The sequence below is a fragment of the Rattus rattus genome, chromosome 3 (genome assembly GCF_011064425.1).
Source record: "Rattus rattus isolate New Zealand chromosome 3, Rrattus_CSIRO_v1, whole genome shotgun sequence".
NCBI classification, from domain to species: Eukaryota; Metazoa; Chordata; class Mammalia; order Rodentia; family Muridae; genus Rattus; species Rattus rattus.
Window position 1 is genome coordinate 71,591,246 of NC_046156.1, and position 22,244 is coordinate 71,613,489.

At 36.4% G+C, this 22,244-nt stretch overlaps 1 protein-coding gene across 1 annotated transcript; it reads left to right on the plus strand.

Moving 5' to 3' along the window:
* Window positions 1-1,555: 1,555 nt before the first annotated feature.
* On the plus strand, window positions 1,556-18,711 carry Tdo2 (tryptophan 2,3-dioxygenase). The gene is made up of 12 exons (XM_032896725.1): window positions 1,556-1,622; window positions 1,848-1,953; window positions 2,848-2,938; window positions 5,346-5,416; window positions 7,034-7,161; window positions 8,348-8,534; window positions 9,519-9,626; window positions 12,158-12,269; window positions 13,375-13,432; window positions 14,675-14,754; window positions 15,568-15,658; window positions 18,142-18,711. Exons 1-12 carry the CDS (start codon window positions 1,588-1,590, stop codon window positions 18,293-18,295), a joined length of 1,221 nt encoding a protein of 406 aa, XP_032752616.1. The 5' UTR covers window positions 1,556-1,587; the 3' UTR covers window positions 18,296-18,711.
* The last annotated feature ends 3,533 nt before the right edge of the window (window positions 18,712-22,244 follow it).

The following is a 22,244-nucleotide window of genomic DNA, read 5'->3' on the forward strand; positions in this document are numbered from 1 at the left end:
AAAAAAGGATAAAATTGCAAAATAAAAAATATCTATTTTCTCTAATTTATAGAGTAAAAGCACCTTTTTTTCCCTTTGTATTAGTATGATGATCTGTATGTAAAAGTGCTTTGTAGCACAAAAGCCTTAAAGAAAGTGAAGTACGTCATTTGGCTTTCATCTGTATATCTACATAGTTAAAAACTACGCCAATGAATTGGATCAATCAAGCATTCTCTGACTCAGACCTCTGGGCCAGGACATCATGAAAGGGAGCAGTGAACATACCCTTCCCGATGTGATGGCCTATCTCATATATAAGTAATGAGTAGGCCGGAACACAAAGCTTGCAAGGCTGGTGGTGGACCAGGGGAGTTTGGTGATTTCCAAGTTCTTCAGTAACACAGCATTTCCTTATCTTATAATATTTATCAATTAAATTTTTAAATGTATTAAACAGTCATAGAGAATTAAATGTGCTTTGGATTCCACCAAATTACAAAATTTAAAAGCCTTGTTTCTTGAGGAAGTTACTATAAAATTTAAATCTTTTTTTTTTTTCATATTACCCAATTACAGTTAGAGATAAGCCTAGAAAGTCTGGCTTCTGATTACTCTGAGAAACTTAAAGCTGAAGTATCTCTTCTGCGGTGGGAGAAGTGGGCAACGCTGTCTGTGTCAAGTTCTTTTTTTTTTTTTTTTTTTTTTTTTTTTTTTTTCAGAGCTGGGGATCGAACCCAGAGCCTTGCGCTTGCTAGGCAAGCGCTCTACCACTGAGTTAAATCCCCAACCCCTTCTGTGTCAAGTTCTTAATAGCAGTGCAAATAGACTATGGGCAGAGTGATAGAACTTCTGTCTTGGCTCAACAGAACTCAAAGCACCTGTGACATTTCTAGAAAGGTCATTGTACGCTGCTGCCATCTTTCAGAACTGTAGGCAAGTGGGAACTGCTGGTTTTTTTTTTTTTTTGCACCAGTCACTGGCATGGATAGATCACTCCTTGTCGTTGGCTTCAGTTGAGCATAAATGTTTAAGATTGGTACAGGGTGATGCTGTTGGTTATGAGGAAAAAGCTAAGCCAGATGAGTTCTAATACAAGCTGGGTGTGGCTCTCATATGCACAGCTAATTCTAGTGAGTTTCATTTGCCAAGGACATGCCAATTCTTATTTCTCAGAAGTTGGAAGACTACCGCACCGGGAGAAATCAAACTTTTGTCTATGATGTCATGTTCTTTAAGGATTCTTATGCTGATAGAACAGCTTTGTTGGAATTAAGTAGTTAAATGTAAATGTCTATGGACTTGGCCTCTATTGATTTATCTGATGTCTTCTATGTTGGATATAAAAGCTCAACTTGGCAAGTTAGAGGGTTCGATTTGGCTCACCCTGCTAGCAAACAAGCTGTGCCCAACACAAATCCACCCTCGAGTTACAGAGGTTCAGTTCTGAACCAGTACGAATGAGATCCTGGCTAAGAGTGTCAGCTGGGTGCTGATTGGCTGTGTCTGGTAATCAGGATACATAAAAGGCAAGCACGAAAATATCTGGGAATGTTGATACTGTTTGTGACCTAGCAAACCTGTGTGCTCCTGAGACACATCACTACCATGAGTGGGTGCCCGTTTTCAGGAAACAGTGTAGGGTGAGTGTTTATCTCTGTTTAAATGGAAGGGACTTTCTTTAGCCTTAGCCTATAAACAGTTAAGTTTCTGGACTTAAAAGTCAACTCCTTGCCTCTTATTATTCTATTCACTTATTAATAAACTAAACAGAATTAGTAGCAGAATTGTACTTTCTTATTTTATGGTCACTGTGCTTTGTTTTTGTTTGTTTGTTTTGTTTTGTATGTCATTCGCCAAAACTGCAGATATACTTTGAAAAACTTATCTATGGAAGACAATGAAGAAGACGGAGCTCAGACTGGTGTAAACAGAGCCAGCAAAGGAGGACTTATCTATGGGGACTACTTGCAGGTAGGTGGTGGCATGACCTCACTGGCGTAAGCTGCTGTTGTAAGTCACTAAATTGGCTCCTTGGTCTTTCACTTGCCTATCTTTTTTCAATCATCAATAGTTTTCTGAAACTTAAGACCCTTCTATTCATATCTGTGCCTTTTCAAACTTGCTTTAGCAAGTTAACGAGTGAAATGTACCTTCCTAGAAGAGGTGCGGCCAGAGCAGAAAGTTCTGTATCTGGACAGAAGATTGTGAAAGATAAAACACCGTGCAGATAGCAGACAGGCTCTGCTCAGCCCATGTAAAAAAGATGTGGTTAGAAGCCCAAATCACTATAGGAAGTCTGCAAATTCCACATTACCAAGTAGGAATGCTAAAGGTTCCCAGAACTTTCTCAAAATCCTTAGTAAATAAAATACAGCTTTCCACCAGGAATTTGGAGGTGATTATGATCAGTCTTCAGAGTATAAATTTAAGGTGGTAAATGGTTAAAGTTCTCATATCCTTTTTTGGTTGTTTTGTAAGGATGAATGAAGAAAGAAGGTAAACCCTGCCAGAAGACTTTTAGGGGAAGGAAAGGAAAGTGTGGCAGACTTGAAGCTGGGCAAACAAACGGTTAGCTTCCCACCACACTCACTGTAGAACAGTGGCATTTGAGAGGACAGTACTGTCACATGGGATATTTTGGAGAAGAATGTAACTATGATTATTCTTGAGATCACAAGTTTAGCCTACTCTTTTTTGATGAAACTCATTTACTATTAAAAAAAAACAACAAAACAGATTGCAGTTTGAGAGTTTTGGAATTTGAGGTACTTTTTCCAGAACTGCAGTCTGCTTCGTGTTAATGTCTGTGTCCACAACCCAAGAGCTGAACGCTTAAAATCAATCTCCTTATTTTCTTATTTAAAGTTGGAGAAGATTTTGAATGCACAAGAACTTCAAAGTGAAATCAAAGGGAATAAAATCCATGATGAGCACCTCTTTATTATAACTCATCAAGGTAAGTCGCAAGGGTAAGAAACAACTAGTGAGCTTTGCAATAAGTTGTCACCAAGAGCGAAAATGTTGTCTTTCTCTGTAAGGTCATAAAAGACTGAGGAATTGCCATTAGATCCTCATGAGAATATTTTGTCCTATGATATCTCCCAGGAGTCTCTCTGGGCTTTCGTTCTCATCTTTGTATTCCTTTCACTGCACAGTAGTTGTACTAATCTCCTCGTTTAGTCCTTACTTCAAGAGAGACCTTTTGGCTCTCAAATTTTCACAAAGATTTACAAGCTAAGATGTCTTTTTTTTTTTCATGGAGCACTGAAAACCTGGCTTTCCATAATTTTTTTATATTTTTTTTACAAATTCATGTAATTTTATAAAAATTGAATATCAAGCAATAACATATAGTTTTATATTTGGTAATATTTTTCAGATTTCTTATTTCTGGGTAGTGGTATTCAGGTAAAGCGTCTGTGTTTTCAGATGGGCCTGGTTCTCCAAGATGTCATGAACAGTTTCACACATGTTAAGAATGCTTGCTTATGGTTGTCAGTTCCATGTAATTTTGTGTGTGTCTGTCCAGGAACTCTCATCTATTCTACACATTCTGATACTTTTCTCTTCTGATGAGTTCTTGTCCTTTGTCCAAATGAGTTCTTACTACCCTTGGTTACTAACATCAGAAACCCCTTTTAGTGAAGAAATTAATGATTGGAAAGAGTTGGCGCATTGTATTATGTCTGTCTTCCATTTGTTTGTTTTATCTTGCATTTTTATTGGGTTGTGCTAAAGCAAAAATCAGCAAGAAAGGAATCCTAGCTGATCAGCATAAATGGAACTCAGAGATAAATTTGAGTCTCCTCTCTACTGTTGCAAATTACACAATCTTAGATTAAGACCTCCTACACCAAATGAGGAGTTACTCTGTATTCATATTTGTTTCTATGCCAACAAGATGAAATAATGCTCAGTAACCATTTGGAGTCTAACACACAATAAGCTTATAACAGACTATGGCCATCATGATTTATAGTCTTTTGCACTTTGGTTACAGCATGTTGGGAGTGGCTCACAGAGCTACCCACACAAAGTTTGACCTGGAAAGAAACATGCAAACTGATCAACAAGCATTTGACTTGCTCATTACCTAAATATAAAAATTAGACCTCCCCAATTCTTAAGCATAACTGGAAAATTATAGTTGAGCTTACTTTCCTAATTATCACAGATATAGCCTTTATCCATTGAATGGTACCACATGGCGTGCACCAGGGATATCAGATTGTTAGTACTTATGATCATCTACTTACTACACTGATGACATTATTCACTAATTCATTAAGTAAACAGCTAGTGCCAAGCTTTGTGCTGATTACTGAAAGAAAAATAGACAACTAAGATGAAAAAAATGTTATGGGGTTTATATACTTATATGAAGGACAATCTAACAAGAAAGAATCATTTCACTTGCTATGACTAGTCTGGAAACACAGTGAATAAAACTGTTCCTATAAATTGTAAGAATATGAAACACAAGCTCCTACTTAAAGAAAGATAACTGTTTGGTGACTGTAGAGAGGGATTAAATAGCTGATATTAAAAAAGACCCAGTCAGTTCTTTATCCCAGATGACATTTTTAGTAACCAGATATTTTGGCCCTTAATATACATTTTCTTCTTGGCTAGGCTGTAGCACTTTTCAATATTAGTTGTATTGTTTGGTGACCCCATAGAATGGAAAAGCAAATTCTCAGGGACAAGTCCCACTTATGTTCTACAGAAGAAATGCTGTCATATAATTCAGGCTCAAAGTGGCTTTGAGCTGAAGCAGGAATTCTCAGAGCTGCTGACGCACTTAAAGGCAGGGGCCTCTGAATTCACAATGTGATTAGAATGAGGCTTCACAGTTACTGTTTGATCCTGGAACTGTCTGCTTCCTCTTCTGCTTTGAGACCACCGGCCCCTAGAATTGTTCAAATAAAGAACAGCCAAATTCAACAAATCCCAAGCAAGCAAGCAAACAGCAACAACAAAGCACTACTTTAAAATGTAAGACCTTACAGTTTTCATCTAGGTTAAAAATTGTTCAACTCTGTGGAGGGGTAACACTGAGGAGCAGGTATCCAGGGAGGAAGTGAGAATGGGTTGTATGTGTTATTCTAAAAGATGCAAAGAAATATGTTCATAAGGAGGGATCACTGTATAATAATGGATGTACCAGTTAAAGTAAAATACCCAGTATATTAGAAATTCAAAAATTAGAGATAATAAAAATTAAATGTTTATTTCTAACATGAATTCATGCTCACATTTATTAGTTCTAAAGTTGTTTTGTTTTTATTTGTTATATGTATCTGCCCTATAATTATATTTAAAGGGTACTTGTAACTTTCTAACTGACTTTTTTAAAATTACAGCTTATGAACTTTGGTTTAAACAAATTCTCTGGGAACTAGATTCTGTTCGTGAGATTTTTCAAAATGGCCATGTAAGTTCCAATGTTATTAAGCTGATTGATTTTGTATATCTTCTAAAAGCATTTACAAGGTATGAAGCTAGCATTTTAATATATATTTAAATAATTAAGTGCCTCAAGAGTTTTGGAGATTTTTCTTCTGAGAAGTATCAATATATTTCAAATCTTCAAATACCTTTAAAAGACTCACTTTTCTCTTTAAGTTACTATAAACAGGGTAGATTGCAAGCCCAAATAGTGATAATCCTATAACAAGTAACTGAACTCTATTTCTAGTCAGTATTACTTAAGGCAAGAAAGGTGAAGAGAAGGCAAGATAGGCTAGATGAGGGACATGGAAGAGAAAGAGTTGAAAGAGGAAGGAAAGAGTGGGAAGAACAGGAAGACAAAAGATGAGAGGAGCCCAAACAGCCCCCCAGGGGTCAGAAGTGCAGCTGCAACTGAGATACCCACTCCCAGCTCCTTTTTATCCTGAGCTCAAAACATACATCCCATATCTGAGTTTCTGGTCCATGAGCTGTGGTTTATTCTCTCTCTCTCTCTCTCTCTCTCTCTCTCTCTCTCTCTCTCTCTCTCTCTCTCTCTCTCTCTCTCTCTCTTTCCTCTCTCTTTCCTACCTCCCCCTCTTTCTTTCCCTCTATCTCTCTTTTCCACTTTCTCCTTTCCTCTCATGTGACTACAAGACCTTGACTTGTCAGTGACAACCTAGGCTTTCATGAAGAATAGATGAAGTGAATATATGTATCTAATCCTTTCCTAAAAGAAAGAGTTTCCTTCACTTTCTTCTCTGAAACAAAACTAGCAGAAACATGTTCTGAATTTTGAAATAGTGAGGCAGCTGTTCTCCTGGATAGCTTCTTGTTGCATGTAGCTTTTGCTACCTGCCTAAGCACCAAGAATGGACCTCACTACCAGCTCCCACCCTGTGAATCTACAGATAAAAGCATCACACACACACACACACACACACACACAGAGAGAGAGAGAGAGAGAGAGAGAGATCAATTTATTCAAATTCAACTTGCCTTTTGACACAATTGCTGGGTGCTACTATGTCCCTCCATGAAAGGGGTGTCCTTATCAATATTTTTAGCTCCACACCACTCTACCACACCACTCTACCTGCCCTAAACTTTAGGTGTTCAGTTATATCTGGTCCCTGCTAAACACCCCTGACTGCCCGCTTGTAGAAGCAACCTCTTTGGTCACTCCACACAAGGTCTCATATGACTGGTTTCCTTTTCTCTATCAGAAGCATGATAAACTCTCCCTATCTGCTTGCCTCCAGGGAACCAGAAGTCCCACCCAGCAATTGGTCCATGGCTTCTTTACAGACAGATCAAGAACAAATTGGGGAACAGGACCTTAACATCATAACCTCCTGTACACCTTCTAGCTGTGTCTATTTAATTTTCTACTTTCATTTTTTAAAAAATCCAGTTTGTAGTAATCTCTTGCATGTAACTCAAAATTGCTTTTATCTTAAGATATTTATGGCAAAATTCAGTTCCAAATGTCTTTGTTAGTGTTTACACAAGACTGATAGCAATACATTGTTACTCCCAATCTATTTCTTCTCTAAGTCCAACTGACTACTCAGTATTTCATCCTCCAACATCCCAAACTCAGGTCAGGGATGAGAGGAACATGCTCAAGGTGATGACTCGGATGCACCGTGTGGTGGTCATCTTCAAGCTCCTGGTACAACAGTTCTCGGTTCTGGAAACAATGACTGCCTTGGACTTCAATGACTTCAGGTGTGTGCTTCTCAGTATCTCATCCTGGTTCTGTCAAGGAAGAACATGTGTGGGATGAAAGAAGTCCTTTCCACTAGCATCTGAGGGGAACTTGGAGCATTGATCACAAATACTTCAGAAATGGTTAAAAACATTCTATGACTTATTTTCAGATTCAAAACTAGTTGAGCAACTAATTTCAGTTTATCATCATGTGTCCTGCTTTTCACAGCAAAGGTTATCAGATGTGAAATGGCTTAAATAAGCTTATAATATAAAAATATGAGAAATATCAGTAATATATAAATAAAAATGACAACTAAAAAGTCAGTATTCATTATATGCTGTCAATTTTAGCTCTAACCTCCTAAGCACACAAAGCCACCTGTATATGTCTGTGTGTTCATATGTGCATCTGAATATGGCCTTATGTCTTTAAAATGCACACAAGCAAGAATTTTTTTCTAAAGTTAAATAAGAAAATTTCTCAAGAAATTTAAAAGGAATCTATCATACTGTATAATAGGCAAAACTTCAAATAAGATTCATAGTAAAAAAAATGAAGTTGAATTATTTGTGGTAGTGGCTAAGAAATTAAAATCTCAACATCACTTAGGGGATTTAGACGATATAAGAGTTTTGATGGTTTAGTAACATCTCTGGTCATGTTGACTGGGTCTGGCAGTATTTCAGTGTTTGTAGTTGTTTCATCTCACTGACACCCATCTAGGTAGGAGGAAAAAGATGATATTCATGATTAGAATGGGTAGATAGGATTAAATAATATTTGTATAAAATCATTTGACACTGTGGAAAACATAATTTCCTAATATTCACCAGTCTTTTTCTTAGGAAGAAAAAGTGATACATAAATGCATACTATTATTTATGTGTATATTTAATCAATGTTTTCTAGTGGGAAATTATATGTCTATAAATTAATACATTCTACAATATATTATATATTAAAATATATGACATTTCATAACTATCGAAAGTTCTAACCAACTTCAAATTGGTCCACAGTGACAATGATGTTTAAATAATTCATTTTTCTTATTTACATAAGAAGTTCCTCATGTAGAGTCCAGTTGCCTGTCTGCCCCTGACAGATATTCTGACAAACCATTTTTTTTAAGAAGAAACCATTACAATGATTAAAAAAAAATCTCATCTTTTCAAACTTGCTTTTTTCTTCCCTTCTCAGAGAGTACCTGTCTCCAGCATCAGGCTTCCAGAGTCTACAGTTCCGGCTGCTAGAAAATAAGATAGGTGTTCTTCAGAGCTTGAGAGTCCCTTACAACAGGAAACACTATCGTGATAACTTTGAAGGCAACTACAATGAGCTGCTGCTGAAATCAGAGCAGGAGCAGACGCTATTGCAACTGGTGGAGGTGAGAGCACATGAGCAGCCTCTCAAGTAGCACTCCGACCTACTTGTAGGCTAGTGTTTGTTGTATTAGAAGTCTAACACTCTTATCAAAATGGTGTTGCTTTCATGATAAACAAAGACAGATAAAAAACCTACTAGACTTGTAATTGAGCTTACTGAAACATTTAAAATATTAGGAATCTTACTGAGAAATTCAACAAGATTTATATAATTGTATTTCAATATCTAAGAACTACATCATCTCATTATTCTATCAAATATTCCTACCGAGAAATATGCAATTAGCTGATTTCTTGCCTTGATTATGTTTGATTATTCAATCAACTTTAGTTCTCTGAAATATAACATAATTGAAAAATTGTACTGAGAATTTTCGTTAATTAAATCACCAGAATGTTCTCCTCATGATAATTCCCTTCTTATTCAAATTTTCTGGGAATTTATAAAGTGTTTATGGATGGTTAATTTGATTTTTTATGATCGTATAATACAAGACTTGTCTTGATCTTTATCACTAAACTTTGCTCTCAGAAATTAAAATTTTTCTCGAGTGAATTAGCATTACTTTAATCTCCTGAGTGTTGTGTGAATTTAGGCTACTATTGTCTACATACTATAAAAGAACTTATTAAGATGGGGAAAAAATGAATAAAAAGCTGATTTCAAAACTATATGCATGTTAAGAAACAAACAATAGGTGTGTATAAAGTCAGTTTGATTTCTATGCCTCAAGGTCATTTGCAATGTTAGAATGATTGTAGGAAGGGGTGCAGAGATGGCTCAGGGGTTAAAAGAACTTATATCTTCCCATGGTTAATGATTTAGTAAAACAGTAAAATAGTAGACAAAATATATTTGTGTTTTTCCTAAATTAACACAATGAAGGAAAAAAAGTTTTACAAGTAAGATAACATGTTTCTCAAATTATGAAGATGTTAAAAGTTTAAATTTCCTAGGCATTCACCTAAATAATTATTTACCTAAGGCATGGCTGGAACGAACGCCTGGCTTAGAGCCACATGGATTCAATTTCTGGGGAAAGTTTGAAAAAAATATCTTGAAGGGTCTGGAAGAGGAGTTCCTAAAGATCCAGGTAACTATGAATTCATGCCATAAACTTACTAAGAAAGAATTAGAAATTTAACCCATAAATTATCTGTCATTTTCATAATTTTCTTTATAATTTTCCTTTTATAAGTATATCTTCTTGGACTGTGTATTACATGGTTGATTTAACTTTCTCCACAACTGTAAAAATAATGCCAAACTAAGACCTTCATTTACAAAGAGAGTTTTTTTTTTACCTGTTGTAAACAGGCATTGTTTACATGGTATTGATATATTTTATCATAATTGAAAATTGTATATTTTGATCAATTCAAGGACCAAGAGTCACAGAAGAGAGCAACTTGGCAAATATATTTAACCCCATATGGATTCCTTTGCTATTGTTTTCGCTAGGTCCTCTCCATTGGCTACAGACAATATCAATTTGATACTTACTTTTTAAATGAGATTGTCTCCAAATTTTCTTTAGAATACAGGTCTTGCACCCTGTCTTTGTGATGCAACTTCTGTAACCACTCAGCTTTGCCACCTTGAGAATGGCTTCTTAAACCCTGTACTTCAAAGGCATGTGATATAGGTTCAACTTTTATTTAAACGGTAGGCCTCTGTGGCAAAAAAAATTACTTCTTGCATAATTTTTCTTTCAGGCAAAATGTAAAGTAAGGATGTCTACTCCCAAGGATTATGTTTATGTATTCATGTTTTAAAGCATTTTGATAACGTTGGGTTACAGCGTTGTTCCCCATGAAGCTTTCATTGCCCTACCTTGGTACTTTCTCATTCACAAATGGCGTTCACATACATATGTCCAAGAACTCTTCTCAACCATAGTAACTGCCCAGAGACATGCATCATGCCCACAACCAATTCTCTAGGTCTTCTCTCCCTAGCTCTTTACTTCTCACTTTACCTTCTCCTTCAACTCTATGTATTCACCAGTCATTCTCAAACACTTATCCCCAGTTTGAGTGTCCCCTTAGATTTCAGATCATACATTTAATGTTCTACTTGGTATGTTCTCCTGATCCTCTTAAAATAAGAAAAGAAAATTAAGTAGAAAATTTCCCTCCTATGAGTACTCACCTTGACCCAGTCTTCCCTGAGTTAAGTATGTTTTCCTCCCAAGAGCCTTCAACTGTCAAGAAAGTCACCAAGGTGTGGTCCTTGTTCCAATTCTTTTTCTACAATGATTTCTTTTTAAATTTTAAAGATTTACTTACTTCATTTTTATATGTATGAGTATTTTGTCTGCATATGCACGTGTGCCCCAGATGGTGCCCATAAAGTTCAAATGAGAGTGTTGGATCCCTGGGCCTCAATGCTCAGAGAGTTGTGAGTGAACATGTATATGGGTGTTAGGAACGGAATCATGGGTAACAACAACTATTCTTAACCATGTCTCTTAGCTTCTCTCCAGTCCCTCAAAAATGTTTCTGAGGAATGGCTGAATCAGCCTTTTATCTTCCAATAGCTCTCTCATTTTTTGTAATACCTATCACCAAGACCAAAGTGAAAGTTCCTTGACCGCCATCCCTTCCCCACCGGAGGCCTTCCAGTTTATTCTCTCTGCTGCAGTCATAATTGTCTTCCCAAAATGCAAACCTGATGATCTCTCCCTCTTGCCTAAAACATCTCGTGTTCCATTGCTCTTTTTTTTTTTCAAGACAAGGATAGATCCCCATAGCATAAACCTAAAGCTTTCATATATCACATGGGCTAACCTCACTGTGCTGCTCCCGCCAGCTGAGCTAGCTCAGTGCTCTGAATCCTCTCAGTTCAAAATGTTTCTGAGCAGGCACAGTGCTCCATCTCTGCCAACCTTCTGGCTGCCCTCACTCCCTGGGATGATTTTTCTATTTTTGTGTAGTGTTGTTTATAGTTTAAATGATGTGCTTGGGTGACAAAGTGCCTTCCATCCTATTCCTATAAGGGAATATTTTTGAGGTGAGATGACTCAGTTTTTGCTCACAATTTTTATGCCTGTTGCTTTTCTGTGAGCATTTACTTAATAAATGAATAATCATTGGCAATAAGAAGTGCACTCAGGCTCTCACCCCCGATGCTCTTGCTCTGATGAACTGAGGAGAACTGGGATGTTTGCTCTGCCACCATCCAGATAACCAACTGCAAGCGGAACTGGAGGGTAGGCAGATAAAGCAGATTTTCTTTAACCACTCAAAGCATTTTAAAGAATTTAAATAGCATTAATATTTGTTCTGATTAAGAAGTAATATTTTCTAAGACTGGCATTATCTCTATGATAAATTATTATTATTTAAAATAAAATTAGTACATAACACTTATTCATTTTAGATTTTCTCAAGAGTATTTGGCATTATTAAATTATTTAAACACAAAGAACATGAGAGATCAGTAAGTATGTGGAAGGGTCCTACTTGTTGATGTTTATCTTCCATTTTGCAGTATTGTGTGTTAAGATTAACACTTGAGGTACACACTTATTATAAGCTGAGAATCTATTTCTTCTGAAAGAAGCAGTCTAAAACAGTGATCTGAGCCCTGATGGGGAAGATTAAAACAATATTTTCCCATAAGGCTAAAAAGGACTCTGAAGAAAAAGAGGAACAGATGGCAGAGTTCCGGAAGCAGAAAGAGGTGCTGCTCTGCTTGTTCGACGAGAAGCGTCATGACTACCTTCTGAGTAAAGGTAAATGTGCTGTCTGAGGGTCTTAGACCTCAAGGGCATATGCATGAAGATAAAGAGAGGCCACAAGTCTGTCTATCATGACTAACTTGGGAGAAAGGAGGTAAAATTGCTTACCTACTCAGAGAAGTGAGAAATGGGTTAGCACTGTGCCTGACAGCCCTATATTCACCATCTTGATGGCTCAGTGGAGTTACAAGACAGTAGCAAACATTTCCATCCTATATGCACAGAGTACCACGGTAAACTGCAATTGTAAAGCACTTCAGAAAGCTTTTAGGAATATTCAAAACAGACAGATTTTTATCATTCAGCACGGAGTGTAGCAGCGGCATGAAGCCAGCATCAGTCGCTAGCCTCCGTTATCTATAGTCTCAGTGAAGCATGGCTAACCTTTTATTCTCACCATGGAGGGCAGAACACTTTTTTAGCTTACAGGCCACAGCCTAGAAAACTAATTTTATATAAATTAGAACAAACAAACGCAAAACCAAAACAACAATTTTTGGCTCGTTTTCAAATAGGATTTTATTAGGTACCTCCAGTTTGGCTTTAAATCCATGATCCTCCTGCCTCAGCTTTTGAGTATTGGGATTACGGATGTTTACTAGCACATCTAAAACAAACAAATGAATCAAACATAGACAAACAACAAATCACTTTCAAATAGGGAATGAAGTGAATCTTGGTTAGTTTTTGAAGAGTGACTGGAAAATACATGTATAATGGGAGTTACATATTCTTTTTATCAGGTTTTCCTAAGATAGCACTTAACATATTTGAGAATCTAAAATAAAATATATGTATAGTATTAAAATATAGATAATACACTAATTTTACTTTCAAAACTATAGATTACAGTACAAGTACAAGCTACTGAATAAAAATTTAAATTAATATTGGCTCCTTTCTCTGAAAACACACATTAGATTTAACTAATATGATAATTCAAATTAAAATGATTGTCTTACTACATACTGAGTTGTAACTTGCTGTGCACTCCAGATCAGTGCTAAACGTCCTTAGCTTAGGCATGCTAGGGCCTTGGACTCTATCCCTAGCATGAAGAAGAAACGTTAATGTTGAAAAATTCCTGCTTTTCCTACAGGTGAACGACGACTGTCATACCGTGCACTCCAGGGAGCACTGATGATATATTTTTACAGGTAAAAAGAAAATTATAACAAAAAGTGGAAATAAAATTGAAGAGTGGATATGGAGATGTCAAGGATGCAGTCTATATGTTGCAATCAAAATTTAATTTAGTTTTTTTAGTCATTTAGTTTTTGGGGAAAACACTGAAAATCATTACTTTAAATAACAAGTCTGTCTTTACTCATGCATTAGGCCATTTCTATGCATGAGCAGACAAATATGCATTGTATTTTACTTATAGAAAACATTGTGTATCAGTCATTAAGTGCCCCAAAAGATCAAAGCTAGTCTTTTCTTAGAAGCCCAATTGCAAAATTATTATTGTATTAGAAAATAGTGTCATAGATTTCTCTGTATTATAAAATGAAAATTTGAAGCCAGTTAGATCAGTGGGTGGGTAAGGGCACCTGCCGCCTAGCAGGGCAACCAGAGTTAATTCCTAGAACATCCAAGGTAAGAGAGGGCTGACTCCCTCCAGTTGTATCCCGTCCAAAGGTTCTCCAGTCACACAATGCACATGCCCTGCATAAGGAAAATATAACGAAAACTAAAATTAAAAAAGTATGTCAAGGAAAATGTCTTACAAAGAGTAGTCTCCTTGGTCAGTGGTTTTATATAAAATCACCTTTAATGTCTAAAATGTTTTCAGGTTCTGCTGAGTGTTCATCTTCTCCTTGGAGACTATGAATATGTGTTCAGGCAGTGAGGACTACCTTGGCAAATAAGCTTCAAGGGGCAGTCTGTAGAATATATGTATATGGTTTAATTTTGCAAATTCTCTTGGATCTGTTTCTTCAGGATCAGCAGAAACAAAATCTTTTAGCTTTTGTTCCTCCTCTCAAAATAAATAGATGCCCTAAGTACAATATGTATCAAGAATGTTTATGGCTTCAATGGAAAAAGAAATCCCAGCACACTAGGGGACATAGAAATCATCTTTGTTTGCACAGTTTATTATCTGCTAAGAAGCATGTGATAGCTGTCAGCATTCTATATAAGTTACTGTAACATATCTCTCTTTCAATAAGACCATATTAGGCAGGAATTTTGGCTGGTTACCTCATATATATTATGTATAAGTTACATAGAACTTTCTAGACTTCACACAAATACTGGGTATTGAATAGTGAATGAAATGGCAATCCTAAGGTAGTACAGCTCTTAAATACCAAGTTGATCAGGGCTAACACTCTGGCCTGTCTTGATGCACTGGATTTTCTTAATCAGAGACTTTCTACTGTTGTTTCTTGTAGGGAGGAACCTCGATTCCAGGTCCCTTTCCAGTTGCTGACCTCACTTATGGACATCGACACACTCATGACCAAATGGAGATGTAAGTCCTTGTCTGTCAAGTCCTTCACATGTACCCTGTGCCTTTACCATAAGACATTTCAGGGATTGAAAAGATGATTTAATTTATTCTAGAATGAAAAGAAAATTATTGTTCTGTCAGTTTTAATATATAATATCTCAATCCTATTCTAATGCCTTTCAAAATAAAATTTAGCCTTTAGTTAATACTTGGTTGGTGCTTAAAATAATGGGTTTCATTAGGACATTTACATACTCAGCTGTCATTGTACCATCAACCTCTCTTTCATTCCCTCTCTATCAGATGCCTTCTTCCTTGCACACGGCCCCCTTTGTATGTTCATGCATATGTTACTAAAACATGGCCCAAATGGTAAAAGGCATACAATATTTTCTATCTTATGTCTCAGGATGCTCTCTATCCCTAGTTTCCCCTTCTGTCCTGGGTCTTGCCTTGTATAAGTTAACATGATAACCTTCTAGTACAAAACTTCTACTGATTCTTTTTAATTTTTATTTTTTCTGGAAGAAGGATTCCACAGAGGAACAAATGGGAAGGATTCATGAAAGCCACTCTGAGTCTCTTCCTCTCAGTTACTGGGCTCACTGGCCATAAGCAATGAAGAGTGAATTAAAATGTGCATAGCCTAAGCCATAGGGGTGCTAGGCAACCTGATGGTCTCATCTGGCACTCATAATTGACCTTTCCATCTGGCTAAGTGATAAGGTGTCAGTCTTTGCTGAAGCAATAATCATTACCAACCCTTTGGTTTTAGAGCACTGTAAAACTAATGGCAGAAAAATACTCATGCAGTAAATTTGTATGTTTGCCTAGATAATCATGTGTGCATGGTGCACAGGATGCTAGGCAGCAAGGCTGGCACTGGGGGATCCTCAGGCTATTATTATCTGCGCTCAACTGTGAGGTAAGTCAGACTTCTCATCACAGCAGAAATCTGCAAATCTTGGCATCTACAAGTCTATGAATATCATTTTGGAAAAGTTACATTTGCTTCTATCTGAACTCTTAACAGCACATTCTAGTTAGATGGCAATATTCCTGTGGAAACTAAAGGTAATAATATAAAAACCTCAGTCACAGAACTTTTCCATTTTCCTCCTGTGTGGAAAAGTGGTCTGGTATCAGTGGCTGCTGAATCAGCAATGGTATAGAGCAACGATTCTCAACCTGTGGGTCATGACCCAATGACTCTTTCCCAGGGGTCATCATCCAAGAAAAGTTATTTTCTTACAATTCATAACAGTAGCAAAATTAGAGATATGAAATAACAACAAAAAATATTTTATGGTTGGAGGTCACAAAAACATGAGGAACAATACTAAAGAATTACAGCATTGGGAAGGTTGAACACCACCGGAATGGAGGAATCAGTAGTCATTATATCCAGGAAGAAACATCTTCAATTAATTCCAGCTCAAATTTTTGTTTCTTAACCAAACGTATTCTTTGCATTTTCATACATGTATTCTGATTATTCTTATGCCTTATCCTCTTTCTTTCCCTCCCTTTCTTTTGTATAAACCTACTGTCTTCCCTACAAGTACCATTTTCTTATTTATGTACTTTGTTTGTTTTGAGATCCTGTCCATTTACCCAAGGGCACCTGTTTGACCCTGGGTTTGGAACTCTCTATTGGAGCCTGGTGGTTTTACCAGTGGTTACTCTGCTGCTGTCGGTGATTCTCCAATACCTCTAGTGTATCAATAACCATTAGTTCAGTTGGAGAAGATGCTGACAAGCCTCTGGAATCCCTGTCCATCAACTGTTATCTGCTCACAGACCAATTTTCATGCAATTTTGATGCAAGCAAGCATAGTTGCATCAGATTCATGAATTGAGTGGCTAAGCCATTCTCAGAAAATACCATTCTATGGTCTTTCCCCCACTTATCTTCTGGTTCTTATTTTCTTTCTGTCCTTTCATCTGAAATATTCTCTAAAGCTTTTCAGGGTGTTTTTTTTGGGGGGGGCGGGGGACAAGTATAAGTGTCTGTGTTTGATTATAGGTCAAGTTTCAATTAGACGAAAAATGTCATCATTAATTCACCTAATGTCTTTGCCAGATAAATTACACAAGTAAAATAATTTGTTTCTTCATATACCTGTTTTATATTAAAAGTAATTTCAGCTACCCACAGAATGACTTTTGTCTAATGTCTATAATGAAAAAGTCAGTGTAAATAAGGATTTAAATCATGGTAGCAGAGTTTCTGGGAAATTCATGTTCATGCTCTGTTTTTGTGTAATATTAATATTTACAATACTTCGCTACCAGAATATATAATGAATACAATATGCAAGTTGAAACTCTCATCACTGTTATACATGTTGATTTTCCCTTGGAAATGAATTCTATATGCAAAAAAAATAGCCAATGGTTTCTTTACAAAAGGAGCACATAGTACAACACTGTCACAGACATAATGAATGTGGACAGTGTTTCTAGTGTAGCCTTATCTCATTTAATCTTCACAAAGTCCTGGCCATAGGAAGCATTGTAGGCTTTACTTTAGAGAGTTCCCCTCATTAGCTTCATATGAATGGTCCCCTATGTTGTGTATAAGTGACCGAAGAAGGATTCCAGTCCAGGTTTAGTTGACTTCAAAGGCAAGGGTTCTTCTGCTATAAAGCTTTACCAGGGTTTACCACTTTAAAACTATCCATTCAAGTAGATGGCTAACAAACAGAAAAACAATTTTCATATGAAAAGCAGTCTATACATATGTATAATGAAGCCAAGATGATCTTTAGATTTATCAATCCTTCGTAGAAGTTATATGATAGCTACTTTACAGTTAGGAAATATTTTTTAATGAGTAACTAAGAACTCTCTATTTTAAATGTATAACTTTATATACCACCCTTTTACAGTGAATAGTGAGAAGCATAGAGTTATGCCTCAACAATTAGAAATATTTACTGTTCCTTTAGAGTTTGATTCCTAACACACATGTAAGTCAGTTTGCAACCACCTGTAATTTCAGGTCCAGGGCGATTTGATACCTGACACCTCTGACTTCACCAGTACCTACAAGCACATACATATACATATAAACATAAATATATTTTTAATTAATAAAAACAAATCTTTGAACAAATAGGAAATAAGGACACAACCTCATCTACATGAATAAAATAGCCCAATAATTATATCACTCTGGTCTGAATCAAGCACGTTACTATCTATAAACATTAATCTTGGATGTGATTTTAAAATATGCATAATATTTACCAATGCTACCTAGAAACCAACCTGTATACAATATATATGACTATACGATATAGTGTTGAATATTAGCTATTTGTGTGATATAATTTTGAAGAGAAATGTGAAGCAAGACACTTTTCATATCAACAATTTAACATGTCTGCGCGTATATGTTTCTAGCGACAGGTACAAGGTGTTCGTGGATTTATTTAACCTCTCAACGTACCTGGTTCCCCGACACTGGATACCAAAGATGAATCCGATCATTCACAAGTTCCTTTACACAGCTGAGTACAGCGACAGCTCCTACTTCAGCAGCGATGAATCAGACTGAGTTCTTCTGAACATCAGTCCAGACTACAGGATTCCCAGTCGACTTTTATTTTATAAATTTTTACAAATACATGATTGGTGTAACATATTTATATTTGTGGTCCAATCCTGGAAAAATTATGATTTCGCATATCATGATGATATATGATTAAGCAGATTAAGCATTATGATAAAAATAACTTGGTAAAATGTTAGCATCATCATACATATGATGTATTCTTGTTATAACTCAATTTACCCTGACACTTACCTCCATAGAAACACTTTAAGTAATTAGTTCCTTATTGCTTCATACTTTATAAAGCTTGGTGAGCAGTTCTTTTATATTATAGATGCAATAAATACTATTCTTCTGTACAAAATTTATTCAAACGAATCTTTAATTAATAAATTTAGTTTTTGTCTGCGCATTGCTTGTAAAACATGGGAATCTTATTTTTTGATGGGAATTTTGATGAGCAGTGACAGAAGTCTACCTGAAGCTTAACCTGGGGATACTATAATTTTGTTTCACCTGCTCCCAGAACTCAAAGGCACTCAAGACATATACCACAGGGCGCCAGTTCAGCTCCCAGAATGTTACCCCTGATACATTTTGAAGATGTTCTTCTCTTTTCTGTGTCACTTTTGGCTGTCATAGAGCACTTTATTCCTTACACTGTTGACCCTGACACTTTCTCCTGCTCAAAGGCTGGAAGAGGATGTAGTCAGCGCTAACACATAGAAATGCTGCAGAAATAGGTAGCACTTCTATTGGAAGAAAAGATCTTACCAACTTACTAAACATGTTGATGGAGTAAACAGAAATCATGTCCATTTGGGATGCCGACAGTTTATATCAGGCTTCTTAGCCTTTGTTTTCTATCTTATTTTGGCGGTTGATAGCATTTAGCTAAGTTGTTGATACGGGAGAGACTACAAAATATTGGGTAAATTTTCTAAAGGTTCAAAATTAGAGTTAACAAGTTGTTTCCAATAAGCAGGAAGTTCTTGAAAGAAGCAAACTATAAATCAGTCTCAATTAACCACCGTAAGGATCATTCTTATGCATGTAAAGTGGGACCCTCTGTGTGTTAGGTTCTGCATTGTAGATCTGTCTACTTACCAAATTTTAATATGTAAAAGAAGAAGTACAGTATTTTGCAGATGTTTTGTCAGTATTCTCTACACAATAAGAGCATGCATTGTGTTCTTTTATCACGGCTAACCTAGAAATGACTGAAGTATATAGAAGATGACTAGATTATATGGAAATAAATGACATTTCACATATAAGAATTGAGCATCCTTGGATTTTGGTACCTGAGGGGCTCTAGGAACTGGTATTTCCAGATTGTAGAAGAAAGATGACCATGCATTTTCAACTACACCACTTGTGTGTAAGTAGTGTGTGCATGTGTGCACACTCATACGTGTACTCATATAACACACATGGAGATTAAACAGATACAAGTACAGTGGAAAATACCATAGGTACTAAAGGCAAAATCTCAGAAACCAGTAGGCTAAAGGGTAAATGCTCAAATTGTCCTTTGCTAACTATCTGCTGTAGTACACTCCTAATGAAATACCAGTTTCTCTCTAAATGGGGAATACTTTCTTGTCAAATAATGAAAAGGCATGCAAATAGATGTTTTACGACTCAAATGCCTTAGAATCCTGGAATAAATGCTACCTGTCAATGTTTAGCTTTCTCCAATAGACTCAATGATTGGGTTCTTTGTGTCTATATTTGTTGGTGACTAAGCTATAAACCATTACAGGAAATCCACCTCCCAAAGGATTCAATAATTCTTAGTGTAAACATCACAGTGCTGATTGCACTTTATATTTGCAGTACTTAATGCAAATATTATATATGTATGGATGGCTCCTCCACTGGGTCCCATTCCCATTTGCTCTGGGGACTGAGGACCCACTTTAATAATAATTCTTGTGGAATTTCAAAACCAATGCAAAGTTGACTGATTTAACCCTTGCGATGGGGGACCTTGTGAAATCACTTCTAGGACCTATTGGTGATCTTCGGTATAAACTCTATGTAGTAAGTAACACATTCAGCTGCCCTGTGTGGGGTTTTCTGGGGAAGGAGCGCCAATGAACTGGTATGTATGAGTCATCACTCATTTACACAAGATACACAGGAGAGACCTCTCCATGATACTTATTTTAAAACACTGCATGGCATTGCATGAAACACTGCAGACATTTGGGGATTCCCAGGGTGTAAAACTTGTGAGTTAAATGATAATATCATTTTAGAAGCATAAATCTAGGGGAATGCAGTAGATACATCTTTAGATCTTTAGAATGCATCCTTCACAGCCATTGGAATCTGCTCTGGAGATTATTGTTCAGGACCCACTGTGTTAAAGGTCATTGAGTTTAGTTACTAACAGAACTTGTCAGAATCAAGGGGAGTTACTTACTCCAGGATCTAATAAGAAAACAAAAGTAATAAAGCTGGCAAGTCACCAAAAGTGGGTATTATATATAGATGATACATAACAAGAACTATCACAAAAAAGTGTTTGAAGTATATTGCATCAAAGGTCATCATAACTTCAAACAAATCAAAACAAAAACAAAAACAAAAAACCAAAGCAAACTTTATAAAAATATCTGCCTGCTGACTACCTAGTCAAGCTTGATGTAGATCTCTGAGCTCTAGGTAGTCATTTCATAACAGAACAGTTTAATGATCTCGGTTTTACCAGTAAAATCCCTCATCTCCCTTTACCTCTGAGTCACACTCATATAGATCTCCAGCAGCATATACTGTGGAATAATAAACTCATTATCTCTACATAATCTGCCTTAGTTTGATATTTTAGATTGGCTGGAGTCAACGGAAGAGTGTAGATAGGTGCTAATAAAAAGTGTACATCCCAAAAAAGAGAGAATATAGATAGATGTAGGAGTGGGTTCCAAGGAGGAGTCAACTAGATTGAGTGCCTAGACTTCCTTTTGACTCTATAGCCTGCTTACACAATAGCCCATGCTGCTGACAAAAAGAAATGGTAAGGAGGAAAGGACCACTGGGCATTGATAACAGATATGGGAGGATGGTGATGGGAATCTTGGACATGGTGGAGTTAGAAGCATTATGGAGAAAACCACATTGGATATATGGATTCAAATACAAGAAAATGTGATTATAAAGCTAATCAATACTAATAAATATCTATTAGTGTTCACAAATAATGATCAATTATAGACCACACATTTAAGAACAATTTCTTTTTAATTCAAAATCAAATGTAGGGTTTTTTTTAATAAATGCTATCAATCCAGAACAGTTAGAGGATAACAGCCATTTTGAAAATTTGAAACTTCTTTTGCTTTTGAAACTGGGTATTAGAAAAGTTGCTGATAGCATACTAAAGGTCATTAACAAAAACTATAGCTGAACTAAATTTTGCTCTGGATTTCTTCGGTAATTAGACCACTTTATTCAAAATGTTAAGCAGAAATGTTTCTTCTGCCATTTCTCTACACTCCAGGCTCTGCACAATTGCTTGAGATTGCTTCTCACTGGGACAGACAAGAGTAAGGAGTTTTGTTTTCGATGCTGCTATTCTAAAGAAGGACATAAACAAGAAGCAATGTGAGCGGGTGTCAGAGAACTTATTTTTTAAAAATAAGAGATTGGGCCACAGAAACGGAATATCAACAATGGGTCTGAGTAGGATTGGAAGGTGAACCACCAGGAAACCATAGAAACCATATGGTAAAGGCCAAGAGGGAATAAAGGTGGGACATGCTTTGTTCTCTACTACAGAGGGAAGAACGCAAGAAGCTAAGAGTTTTCGATGCTTGACAGTGAGGCTTTATAGAAATTATGCCTTCCAGGAAGTAGCGTAGGATACTCCCTATCACCTAGCTGTCATGTGCTTCAATTAACTTCAGTTGGGCTGTCTCTCTGAAGATGGGATTCTCACATTTCTTCT

Coding starts and splice junctions, on each gene's coding strand:
- Tdo2 (XM_032896725.1), top strand. CDS start 1,588: ATGAGTGGGTGCCCGTTTTCAGGAAACAGTGTAGG. Junction 1,954..2,847: donor TCTATGGGGACTACTTGCAG/GTAGGTGGTGGC, acceptor TCTTATTTAAAG/TTGGAGAAGATTTTGAATGC. Junction 15,659..18,141: donor TATCTGCGCTCAACTGTGAG/GTAAGTCAGACT, acceptor ATATGTTTCTAG/CGACAGGTACAAGGTGTTCG.